The 13,768-nt window shown below is 35.0% G+C and overlaps 1 protein-coding gene across 2 annotated transcripts in view; it reads left to right on the top strand.

The window, feature by feature from the left end:
* Positions 1 to 4,083: 4,083 nt before the first annotated feature.
* The window catches only part of SCAPER (S-phase cyclin A associated protein in the ER), a gene marked incomplete at both ends in the record, with an annotated part of 375,287 nt that continues 365,602 nt past the window's right edge, over positions 4,084 to 13,768 (top strand). For both annotated transcript variants that reach the window (XM_084239451.1, XM_084239450.1), the window contains 2 exons: positions 4,084 to 4,175; positions 5,064 to 5,180. In XM_084239451.1, coding sequence (XP_084095577.1) covers positions 4,084 to 4,175; positions 5,064 to 5,180 — 209 coding nt within the window. The remainder of the gene's footprint in view (positions 4,176 to 5,063; positions 5,181 to 13,768) is intronic.

Genomic DNA, 13,768 nt, shown 5'->3' with positions numbered 1-13,768 from the left:
CTCTGATGAATATATATGACCAAATCCTCAACAAAATCTTAGCAAATTGAATCCAGCATATATTAAGATAAGAGACTCATTCTTCATGATCAAGTAATTTTCATATCATATATATGTTTGGTTCAGTACATGCAAATCAATCAGTGTCAATCACTAATCAACAAAAAGAAAGGCAGAACTACACAATCTTTTCAATAGATGCTGAAAAAAGCATTCCACTTAATTCAACACCCATTTATAAGAACTCTTCATAACATGGGAATAAAGGAACTTATCTAAACATATATATGCTAAACCCACAGCCAACATCATATTCAATGGTGAAAATCTGAAAGCATTTCTTCTAATCAAGAACAAGATACCACTACTATTCAACATGGTATCAGAAGTCCAACTTGGAGTAGTTCTATAAGAAGAACACTTGAAAGGAACCCAAATTGGAAAAGAAGGCATGAAACTATCACTATTTGCAAAGAAATAATAAGTGAATAAAGTGGCAGGATATAAAAATCAATACATAAAACTCAATTGCATTTCTGTATGCAAAAAGTGAATTAAAGAAAGTGAAATTATAAAAAAAAAAAAACCATTTGCAATTATACCAGAAAATATTGTATACCTGGGAGTAAACTTAACAAAGGAGGTAATGGAACTATACATTGAAAACTGTGACACTTTTATTTATTTATAATTATTTTTATTTTTTACATCATTGTTCATTTTTAAACAATATTTACTTCCTCCCACCCCCTCAGGTGTAGTCCCCATAGAGTTTCCCTCACCAATGCACCCGTGCACCATCGCCTCAGTCCCTTGTACTCCTCCCTCCATCACCCTGATGCCTCTCCCTCCTCCTCCCCTGAAGTATGTCTGATTTATAATTGTCTGTTTTTGGCTTTGTTGTGTTTTGTACTGTTACTATTTTTTTTACACTGATGTCTTATTTGGCTCCCCTATATTCCTGATATAAGTGAAACATTCCGATATTTTTCTTTTTCCTTCTGACTTAATTTCACTGAGCATCACTCCTTCTAGCTCCCTCCATGTTGCAGCGTATGGCATGAGTTTATCTTTTTTGATTGCTGAATAGTATTCCATTATGTATATATACCATATCTTCTTGATCCAGTCACCTCTTTTTGGGCATTTGGGTTGTTTCCAGGTTTTACATATTGTAAATAGTGCTGCAATAAACATAGGTGTACAAATGTTCTTTTGAATCAGTGTTCTTGCGTCCTTTGGGTAGATCCTGAGTAGTGGAATTGCCGGGTCATATGGTACCTCCATTTTTGGTAGATTGAGGAACCTCCACACAGCTTTCCAAAGTGGTTGGACCAGTTTGCACCCCCACCAGCAATGTAGGAAAGTTCCTTTTTCACCTCATCCTTGCCAACATTTGTTGTTGCTTATTTTTTTTTGGTATGTGCCATTCTCAGTGGTGTAAAGTGGTATCTCACTGTGGTTTTGATTTGCAGTTCCCTGATTATAAGGGATGTTGAACATTTTTTAATATGCTTGTTGGCCGTTACCTAAAACAATTTTCAGATGCAATGCAATACCTATCAAAATCCCCATGGCTCATTTCAAAGAAAAAAGATAATTATAAAATTTATATGGTTTGACACATGGCCCTGAATCCAGAGAGAAAAGAAGGAAAATGGAGGAATCACATTTCATGACTGCAGACTATACTATAAAACAGTAGTAATTGGAAATGAATAGTACTGGAACTAAAACAGAAACACAAACCAATGAAATAGAATATAGAGATTCCACAACTAAACCTACATAAATAATGACAGTTAATCTTCGCAAAGAAGCCGTGATCATATAATGGAGGAGTGAATACCTCTCCAGTAAGTGGCACTGGGAAACAGGAACTGCAGCAGCAACAACAATAATAAGATAATGAACATCCTTACTTAAATCCACAAAAATTAGTTCAAGATGGATAAAGACTTAAAACTTGAAATCATAAAATACTTAAAAGAAAAACACAGACAATATCCTACAAAAGCTCTTTCAAAAAAACTGAGGAAGAAGGAATAATACCAAATACATTTTACAAATCCAACATTACACTAATACCATAACCAAACAAAGACAACACAAAAAATGTAAACTACAGACCATTCTCCCTAATGAACACAGATGCAAAAATCCTCAACATAATCCTAAAAACTGAATCTAACAATGCATCAAAAGGTTAATACACCATGACCAATAGGACTTATTCCAGAGACAGAAGGATGGTTCAACATCTGAAAAACAATAAATGTAATTCACCACATCAACAAAAAGAAAAATGAAAACCATATGATCATATCAATAGATGATGAGAAAGCATTTGATAAATTTCAGCATCCATTTATGATGAAGGCCCTCAAAATTCTTGGGAGAGAAGGAACATACCATAACATAATAAAAACCATATACAACAAACCCACAGGTAATATTTCTAATGCTGAAAATCTGAAAGCCTTCCCTTTAAGATCTAGCTCAAGTCAAGGATGTCCACTCTCACCACTGCTCTTAACTATAGTACTGAAATTCCTTGCTAGAGCAGTTAGACAAGAGAAAGACATACAAGGAATCCAAATAGGGAAAGAAGAAGTAAAACTCACTATTTGCAGATAATATAATAACATAGATAGAGAGAACCCTAATAACTCCACAGAAAAACTTATTAAAACAATAAACCAATTTAGTAAAGTGGCAGGTTACAAAATCAACATGCAAAAATCAGTAGCCTTCTTATATACAATCAGTCTGAAAAAGAAAAGATCAAGAAAACTATTCCATTTACAGCTGCACTAAGAAAAATTAAATACCTAGGAATAAACCTAACAAAGGAGGTGAAAGATCTACAAAAAGAAAATTATAAAATATAGTTAAAGAAATAGAAGTGATACAAGAAATGGAAAGACATCCATGCTCATGGATTGGAAGAATTAACATTATAAAAATGGCCATTCTAACAAAAGCAATCTATGGATTGAATGCAATTTCAAGAAAAATCTCAACGGGATTCTTTTTTTTTTTTTTTTTTCTGTGAACAGAGTTTTATTTTTTTCTAATTTTTTTTTTTTTAGAATTAGCACTTTTATTTTTATTTTTATATTCCCCATGCAATTGCAACCCCCTTATTTTGACCCCAATCCCTCCCCTCCCCACCTCCCACCCCCCATAGAGTGTCTCTGGCTCAATGGGATTCTTGAAAGAAATGGACCAAATATTGCTGAAACTCATTTGGAATCACAAAAACTTTGAATAGTCAAAACTCTCCTAACTTAAAAAAGGAAGAATGAAATATTACACTTCCAGACTTCAAGCTATACCACAATGCCATAATAATAAAAACAGCATGGTATTAGAACAAAAGGAGACACACAGACCAAGGGAATTGAATTGAAAACCCAGAAATAAAGCCACACATATATGGTCAACTAATCTATGACAAAGGAAGAAAGAATATGCATTGAACAAGGATAGTGTCTTCAATAAATGATGCTGGGAAAACTGGACTGCTACATGCAAAGGAATGAAATTAGGCTACTACCTCACACCATGCACAAAAAACAACCAAAATGGATAAAAGAATTGTAATAAGACCTGAACCATAAAATATATAGAATTAAATACAGGCAGAACACTCTATGACAAGCATCTCAGAAACATCTTTGAGGACTCATCTCCAGAATCAAAGAAAGTGAAGGAAAATATAAACAGCTGGTACTCCATCAAACTGAAAAGTGTCTGTAATAAGTTTTCTATACATTCTTGTTTTATGCTGTGTTGTGTTAAACTTCACAATAAAAAAGGTTAAAATCAAGGGCATTTGGGGATAATTTGGGAGGGAATACCAATACCATTTTTTGGTCTTTTTTTCTCAGCTTCACTACTTTCTTTTTATCTTGCCAAACAGTGAGAATAAAAAAGTAGTAGGTTTTGCTGCTTCCCGCATGAGGGGTATAATGTAAAAATTAATTTCTGTACTCTTCAAGCTCAACTTCACCCCTGAAACTTTTTAGTCTTAGAATTAGAATTTAATGTTTGTGGTTTGTTTTGAATTAGGAGGTGCTAATGATGCTGGATAACTATGTAAGAGATTTCAAAGCACTGATTGACTGGATTCAACTTCAGGAAAAGCTAGAGAAGACAGATGCTCAAAGCAGGTAATAAACTCTTGTCTTTATATTTACAGCAGCCAGCTGTTTAAAAAGTAGTCATTGAAACCAGCCATGAACTTTATCTTAGTTTAACTTGAATTTTTGTAAAAATCTAAAAGTTGCTACTTTAGATTTACAAATACTTGCTATTAATAGCAAATACTTGCTGTTCAGTATTGGGCATTTTTTTCTGCTATTAAAATTTTTTTTCTAAATATGACACTTCACTACTCATGAAGTTTTAGTCTAGGGGTAGGATAAAGTCAAATTTTATACTACAAAAAAAAAACTATTATAGATGTTGAAAGAAGGATAGGCTCATCTCTTTTGGGTGTTACATCAGGAAGTATTTCATGGAGGATACAAAATGTATGAATGTAATGGATTTTAGCTAGTAAGGTTTGCCTTTTAGATGAAGGGAGTAAATTAAGACATCCATGGAAGTGCAGAGCATGTGGAATGTGACAGTAATGCAGGAAATATACAGTATTTCTTCTTAATATCTAGGGAAAAATTGTGACCTGATCATTACGTTTTTGTTTTTGTTTTTTTAAAGATTTATTTATTTATTTATACAAGCACTGGGTACAGTCAGGAGGGTGAGATAATTCACCAGAGCCAGAGCGGGGAGCAGAACAGGCAGACCAGTGAAGTACACTGCTGAGGGGAGCAGCGGGTTGCAGGAGAGGTCTGCGCACCATGTGGGACCCTCGCCAGCGGCCGGGGATCTAATCAGTGCTGCAGAGGCTGTGGGCAGCTTCTCAGCCCAGCGCTCAACCACTGCGCCACCAGGGGAAGCCCTGATTATTACGTTTTTATCTACCAATAACTTGGTAGATAAGTTTTCCCATGCTCCATTTCAATTTTAATTTACTTTATGTCTTGAATTGGCAGACCAACGTCATTGGCATGGGAAGTAAAGAAGATGTCTCCAGGACGTCATGTGATTCCAAGTCCATCCACAGACAGAATAAGTGTGTCATCAAATGCTCGAAGAAGCTTAAATTTTGGGTGAGATGAAATCACTACTAAGTAATATGCTATAGTATTTTCAAACTGATGTTTCATTTTAAAAATTCCATGTATATGTTGTGTATATATTTGAAATTGTTTGAACAAAAAGTAAGGAAAAAAATCCAGAAGAGTAAGGTTTGGGCAGTGGAATGTATTACATATAATTAGTGTTCCAGAGAATAAAGCCCATAAACCTGTTGCTTACTAAATAATTCATAATGTGAACTGGCAATTTCTTTTACAACAAAAGATCTAAATGTATGTACACACACAATAAACGAAATTGTCATGTAAATTATACCCTTTTACATTATGATCCTATCAATATTGTTTTATAATGTTTTATGCAGTTGTCTTTTTAAAAAAATTCTTTTTAAGATATTTATTTATACATACAAGAACTGGGGTACAGGCCAGAGGTGCAGGGGGTGAGAGGATTCACCAGAGACAGAATGGGGAACAGAACAGGCAGACTGGCTGAAATACTCTGCTGAGGGGAGCAGTGGGTGAGACAGGAGAGGTCTGCTGAGCCATGTAGGTTGCTCCCTGGCCAGGGATAGAACTGGGTGCTACAGTGGCTGCGGATAGCCTTATAGGTTGCGTTTTAATCCCTTGTGCCACCAGAGAGGCCCTTATGCAGTTGTCTTTTAAATCAGAAGAAAAGTGTTATAAAGAATAATATACATTTATGTTGTATTTATTTACCTGGTTCTGTTATTTCCTCATAGATTCAGGTCACAGTCCAATGTTCTATCATTTTGGTCTAAAGGGCTCACTTTAGTATGTTTTGTTGGTAAGGTCTATTAGTGATATTTTTTCTTAGTTTTTATTTACCTGAGAATATTAGTTTTTGAAGGACAGTTTTCTTGTGCAAAAGAATTCTTGTTTAAAAATCTTTTTATTTTAGCATTTTGAATATGTCCTCATTCTAGCTCCTCACTTCAGTGTTTTTTGGTGACAAATCAGCTCTTTTCATCAAATTTAGGAATTTCTTATCCATTATTTCTGCAGATATTCTTTTGGTCCCTTTCTCTGTTCTTTTCTAGGAAATTTAACTGTACCTATGCTGGTGTTCACAATAATGTTCCATAGGTGTTTGAAACTTTTTCATCTTTGTAGTCCTTTTCTGCATTTACTTTCTCTTTATCAACAGTCTGTATTTGTTGAAATAGTGTTTTCATATTTTTATTTGAAAATTTTTCAACCCATAAACATTTTATTTTTAAAGTTTAAAATTTTTATTTTTTAAAGAACAAGCAAACAAAACAAAGCATCCATCATCCATTACCCCCTTTCACTTTAGCTTCCACCCTTTTTCACCTCTGGTAGACTCATAGTTTTCAGTGTCCACTAGTTTATTTTTGTTGTATTTGTCTGTTTATCTGCTTACTTTTCTTGTCTTACACAAATTGGTGAAATTATCAAAGCTTTCTCTGTATTTGCTTTGCATAATCCTCTCACATTTTTCTGTAAATGGCAAAATATCTTAGAGTTGAATAATAATCTATTGTGTGTGTGACCAAATTTTATCCAGCTGTTTGTCAGTGGGCAGTTAAATTATTTCCCTAGGTTATTGTAAATAATGCTGCAGCAAACACTGTGATGCATATAACTCTTTGAGTTGATAATTTCATATTCTTTGCATAGATAACTGGAAGTGATAGTTTTATTTTTAACTTTTTGATAACAATTCACACAGCTTTCCAAATTGTCCCCACCAATTTACTTTCCCACTAACAGTTTGTAATGGTTCCTCTTTATCCACATCCTTGCTAGAACTTGTTGTTTGCAGTCTTTTTGATATAAGTCATTCACAGAAGTGTGAGATGAGGTATCATTGTGGTTTTGATTTGCATTTGTTTAAATTAGAAATAATCATGAACATTTTCCCCTATCTTTGTTGGGCATCTATATATCCTCTTTTGAAAATTTTCTGCTAGATCTTCTGCCCATTTCTTTATTGGGCTGTTTATTATTTTGTTGGTCAATTAGACGTGTTCTTTATATACCTTTGATATTAAGCCCTTATTGAATATTAATCATTTATCCTTTCCCATTCAGTAAGCTCTTTTTAATCTTCTGATATTTTCTTTTGCTGTGCTGAAACTTTTTAATTTTGTGTAGTCCCAGTTGTTTGTTTTATTTCCTTTCCAGTCAGGGTTGAGTCCTCAGAGACATCTCTATCACTGACGCCACAGAACATATTAACTATGTGTTTTATGTTTTCATGGCTTGCATCTAAGTCTTTAATCCCTTTTGAATTTATTTTTCTGTATGGAGGTAGAAAGTGATCCAGTTTCATTATTTTACATGTGACTGTTCAGTTTTCCCAATATCATTTGTGAAGAATCTTTTCTCATTTGTATGCTCCTGCTTTCTTAATCATAAATTAAATGTGAATTTATAAGTATGGATTTATTTTTGGACTCCAGTCTGTTTCATTGATCATTATGTCTATTTTTATTCCAATACTATTACTGTCTTAATTGTTGTTACTTTATATTTTAAAATTGGATAATATGATGCATCTTTTTCTTCCTTCTTTCAAGATTATTTTACCTATTCAGGGTCTTTTGTGATTCCATATAAATTTTAGGCTTTTTTGGTTCTATTTCTTGAAAAATGTCATTAGAATTTTTTTCTTTTTTCTTTTTTTTTGACGTTGTAAAAAAAGGCAAACGTTGTACTTTATTTTTTTGAGGTACAGATTCCGAGTCTAAAAATGACTATCATTTCTCTTTTGTGGTTAAAGAAGTCATATTTATTTATATCCTGACTATTAATACAGGATAGGCAGCATTCCTGTGTTCCAGCATTAAACAATAGGTCATAGAGTAACTGCCCAGTGGTAGTAAAACCAGTCAGTATTTTGTATGTGTCAAGAAACTAAACACCTGTGCAAAAAGAAGTCATAGATAAGCCTGACACCTTGTAAGTTAAGAAGTTAAAAGACCTACACTTGTCTCTTGTTTCAGTTTTCAGTCACTATTTTGTTTTCTCTTGTGCTTCAGCTCCCTCCTTAGCCAAGGAGAGAGGGGAATATTTTCTCAGACACTTCTTCCTAACTTGTTGTTAGATTCACAGGGAGGCAGTGTGCTATAGAGAAAGAGTCCAGACTCTAAAGCCTTCCGTTCACAGCTTAACCTGCTAGAGCCAAATATCATTGTAATTTTGATAGTGAGTGCTTTGAATCTTTTGGTAGGATGGTCATTTGGATGATATTTATTCTCCTCTACTGTGAACTTGGGATATCTTTCCATATCTTTATGTCTTGTTCTATATTTTGAAATAGTGACATATTTTTATTGCATATATCATTCACTCCTTTGTAAATGCATTCCAAAATATTCTTCTTGATGTGGCTGTTACTAGGGATGCATATAGGAATGCAACAGATTATTGTGTATTTGAGTCCCTTTAGAATTTTTGGTGAGCCAGTTTAGTGGTGAAGAATTACTTCATTTATTTTTTCAGTTAATAGTTTATAAGACTTGCAGTATCTTTTTTCCCCCATGTTTGTTCTTGTATTAGAAATATAGGATCCTCCCCTCCCTCCTCTCCCTCACCACGCTGTACACACTCCCAAGACACACAGAGTCCACCACCATGGTCCATAGTGCTCCCTCCCCCTCATGCTTTTGCCCCTCTCCTTCCTTCTCTGGGATTCTCAGTTTTGTAGGTTTCTAGGGGTAGTTCTAAGTGCAGCTTTATCTGACCCTTTGTTTAGTCTTTCTGTATTCCACATATAAGCTGCACCATCCAGTGTTTCTCTCCTCTGGCTTATTTTGTTTAGTGCACTCCCTTTCAGTTCCATCCATGTTGCTGCATATGGTGTGAGTTTATGTTTTTTGATTGCTAAGAAGTATTTCATTGTGTGCGTACACCAAGTCTTCTTGATCCACTCATTATTTGAATGCTTAGGTTTTTTCATATTCTGGCTATTATAAATAGTGCTGCAGTGAATGTGAGAGTGGATATTTCCCTTCTAATTAGTATGTTTGTATTATTTTGAGTGGAATTGCTGGATAATAGCAGAACTATTTTTTTTTAAAGATTTATTTATTTATTTATACATGCACTGGGTACAGTCAGAAGTGCGGGGGGTGGGGGTGGGGTGAGAGAATTCACCAGAGTCAGAGCGGAGAGCAGAACAGGCTGACTGACAAAGTACACTGCTGAGGGGAGCAGCGGGCGGCAGGAGAGGTCTGCGCACCGTGTGAGACCCTCTCCCGGGGGCCGGGGATTGAACTGGTGCTGCAGAGGCTGCGGGCAGCTTCGCAACCCAGAGCTCAACTGCTGCGCTACTGGGGAGGCCCCCAGAACTATTTTTAATATACTGAGAAATCTCCATACTGTTTTCCACAGGGGCTGAATCAGCCATCTTTCCTACCAAAAGTGTACACCAGTTCTATACATCTTCCCCAACATATTGTTGTTTCTGGCCTTTTTCATATGAACCATTCTCATAGCCAAGGTGGTACCTCATTGTGGTTTTATTTTGCATTTCCCTGACAATAAGTGATGTTGAACTTTTTTTTTCATACTCCATTTGGCTATCCATATGTTTTCTTTGGAGCAGTGCCTATGTAGTTCTTCTGGCCATTTTTGATTGGGTTATTTGTTTTCTTTTTGTTAAGTTGTATTGAGTTATTTGTAGATCTTTGCTATCAGCCCCTTTTCAGGTGTATGGTGTGCAAAGTACTTTCTCCCATTGAGTAGGGCATCTTTATTTTAGGGATAGTTTCATTCATTGTGCAGAAACTTTTTAGTTAGATGCAGTCCAAATTATTTATATTCTCTTTCGTTTTCTTTGTTATTAGAGGTGAATCCACAAAGATACCTCTGAAACTTATATCATGGAGTGTTTTGCCTATGCTTTTTTCCTATGTATTTAATGGTTTGCAGTCTTACATCCAAATCTTTAATCTATTTAAATTGATTTTTGTGTGTGCTATAAAATAGTCATCTTGTTTCATTCCTGTGCATTCCGCTGTCCAGTTTTCCCAACACCACTCATTGAAGAGGCTTTCTTTGCTCTAGTATACATTCTTGGCTGCTTTGCTGTAGATTAACTATCATAAGTGTGGGTTTATTTCTGGGTTCTCAATTCTATTTCATTGGTTTGTGCTTCTGCTTTTCTTCCAGTACCATTCTCTTTTGATTATTATAGCTTTGTAGTAGAGTGTGAAGTCTGGAAGTGTGCCATTCTTCCTCTTTTTTTTGGTCAGGATTATTTTGGCTATTTGGGGTCTTTTTTTTTTTAAGATTTATTTATTTTTACACAAGAACCAGGGTACAGAGCAGATGTGTGGGAGGGTGAGAGGATTCACCAGAGACAGAGCGGGGAACAGAACAGGCAGACTGACTGAAATACACTGCTGAGGGGAGCAGCGGGTGAGACAAGAGAGTTCTGCTTTGCCATGTGGAATTCTCGCTGGCCGGCCTGGATTGAATCCATGCTGCAGAGGCTGTGGACAGCTTCACAATGCGGCACTCAACTGCCTCTGCCACCATGTGAATTTCAGTATTGTTTATTCCATTTTTTGGAAGAATGCCAAAATGGTATTGGATTGAATTTGGGTTAGGGTGGTCATTTTAGCAGTATTGGCTCTTCCAATCCATGAGCAGAGGTTATCTATCCATTTGTGTCCTTCATTTCTTTAAACAATATCTCGTAATTATTTTTTCTGTAGTTTCTTTTTTTCCCCCTATGTGTTTATTTTGGTGTAATTGTAAATGTGATTTCTTAATTTTTTTCTCTTCTAGTGCATTGTTTACATGTTGGAAGAAATGTGATTTTTGTGTGTCAATTTTGTAAATTGCCACTTTTGTGAATTGATTTTTTGTTTCAATTAGTTTTTCAGTGGCATCTTTAGGATTACTGCGTCTTCTGAAAATATTGATAGTTTTACTTCTTTTTCCTATTTGGATTACTGATTTGTATCTTTCTTTTCCCCCCCCCTAGTTTCTCTAGCTAGGTTGATAGTGGTGGAAGTGGACATATTTGTCTTAGTGGAAAAACTCAAGTTTTTCACCAGTGAGAATGATTTTTGCTGGGTTTGCCACATATGACCCTTATTAAGTTGAGAAATGTTCTATTACCCACAGGTTTTTTTTTTTTTTTTCTTCATAAATGAATGTTAAAGCTTGCCAACTTCTTTCTCAGCACCTGTTGATGTGATCATATGGTTTTTAGGTTTTCCATCATAGATGTGGTGAATTACATTGATTTTTCGGATACTGAACCATCCTTGTGCTCCTGGTATGAATCCCACTTGGTCATAATGTATTAACCTTTTATTGCATTGTTGGATTCAATTTGCTAGGATTTTTTGAGGAATTTCTCACCTGTGTTTATGAGACAAGTTGTTCTGTAGTTTTCTTTTTTCTGTGTTGTGTTGATTATCTTTCAGTATTAGCATTATATTGTCCTGATAAAATATGTCTAGGCATGTCCCCTCATTCTCCATTGTTTGAAAGAGATTGAGCAGGATAGGTTTTAACTCCTCTTTGAAAGTTTGGTAGAATGCAGGCTCCCCAGTGGCTCAGGAGTTAAAGACACAGCGCTGTCAAGCTATTGCCAGCCATTGAGTTTGATCCCTAGCTGGCCAGGGAGCTACCCACATGGCACAGCAGACTTCTCCTGACTCACCTGCTGCTCCCCTCAGCAATGCATTTCAGTTCCCCACTCTGTCTCTGGTGAATCCTCTCACCCTCCCGCACCTCTGTTCTGTACCCCAGTTTTTGTATGCATAAATAAGTAAATCTTTAAGAAAAAAGAAAGTTTGGTAGAATGTGATTGTTTTCTTAATTTCTTTTGTGATGCCAGCTGGTCCTGGGCTTTTGTTTTTTGGTGGAGTTTTTATCACTGTTTCACAGTTTTGTTGCTTGTGAGTGCTTTCTTCAAGTTTTGTATTTCTTCCTTATTCAGTCTCAGATGGTTTTATCATTCCAAGGATTTGCTCCTCTTCTCTTATTAGCATACTGATGTTCAAAGTAATCTCTTATCCTCTCAGGTTCTGCAATTTCCATTATAATTTCTCATTTTTCATTTCTAATTCTATTTATTTGTTTCTCCCTTTTCTTTTGATGAGCCTACCTAAAGGTTTGTTTATTTTGTTAATGTTTTTCTAAGAACTAACTTTTGGTTTATTGATCTTTTTAATTTTAAAAATTTATTTCTGTTCTGATTTTTAGTATTTCCTTTCTACTGCTGGATTTTGGTTTTGTTTGTTCTTTTTCTCGTTCCTGAGGTGAGAGATAAGATTATATGTACTCTTGTTTTTTTGATGTGGACCTGTATTGCTGTGACCCTCCTTCTTAGTATCGCTATTGCTGTATCCTATAAATTCTGTAAAGTTGTGTCTTTACTGTCATTTGTCTCCAGGTATTTTTTGATCTCTTTGATTTCCTTATTAACCCAGTGGTTTTTAAGTATTGTGTTGTTCAGACTTCACGTATTAGAGGTTTTTCCTGATTCCTTTTTGTGGTTAATATCTTGTTTGATATCATTATGATCAGAGAAGATCTTCATGAATTGGTTAATACTTGTCTTGTGACACAGTGTGTAATTGATCCTCATGGATCTCCCATGTGCACTTGAGAAGAATATGTTCAGCACTTTTTGGGTACAGTGCCCTATAAAAATATTAAGCTGATGTCATCTAATGCTTTCTTTAATGCTATTATGTCCTTATTTATTTTCTGTCTGGCTGACCTGTCCATTGGTGAATATGTTTTCCCCAGTGTCTGTTTTTAGATATGATAGCAATTGCCTTCTGTATTCTGATAGTATTTGCTAGCCGGGTATATGTTGATGAGTGCTATGTCTTCTTGATGTATTGTTTCCTGATTGTTCCTTTCTTGATGTATTGTTCCCGTCTTGATGTATTGTTCCCACAATAAAGTGCCCTACTTTGGGGAAGGTTGATTGACTTTGGATCCTTATAATAATTGAACGCTATAGGAGGGGGAAGTATATATAAGAAAACAAAGCTAAGTGTTTGTATATTCAAGCACCATTTTAAGGGAAGTTCCCTTATAGTATGTTCCTTCGGTCTGAGGATTTGAGTATGGTACAGTGCATGGTTTATTTTTATTTTGGAAGCATTTACTGATCTGCATATTATCATGTCACTATGATTAATTGACAATATTGTGAAGACAAAACACACTCTTTCTTTTAGTCTGCTGAGACTATAGCTCATAGGCTACCTTTAGTATGTCTATTCATTTTTGTTTTTATTTGTTATATCCTTACTCAAGATATTTAGTTACCAATTTTTTTTTTATTGAAGTCATCTCCATTATTTTAACTCATAATTTAAATCTTAAACTATGAATTATGAGTACAAAAAGAATTTATTGATTCTGTTTTGAACAAGTTTTTAGGCAGTTGATAAAGATAAGCATTTGGAAAGCTTTGATGGTGAACTTTTAAAGTTGTTGAATGAGGAGTGGTTATGAAAACTATGAAAGATTGGGGAAAGTATTACTAATTGAGTAGGATTACATACTTGTATTGTTTAATAGGTGTCTCTAAATTCTCAGTCCATTTTACTTTTTTATTATTTTTTTTTTTGTGG

This window comes from Talpa europaea (assembly GCF_964194135.1).
Source record: "Talpa europaea genome assembly, chromosome: 8".
NCBI lineage: Eukaryota > Metazoa > Chordata > Mammalia > Eulipotyphla > Talpidae > Talpa > Talpa europaea.
This window is presented reverse-complemented; position numbering and strand designations above follow the sequence as displayed.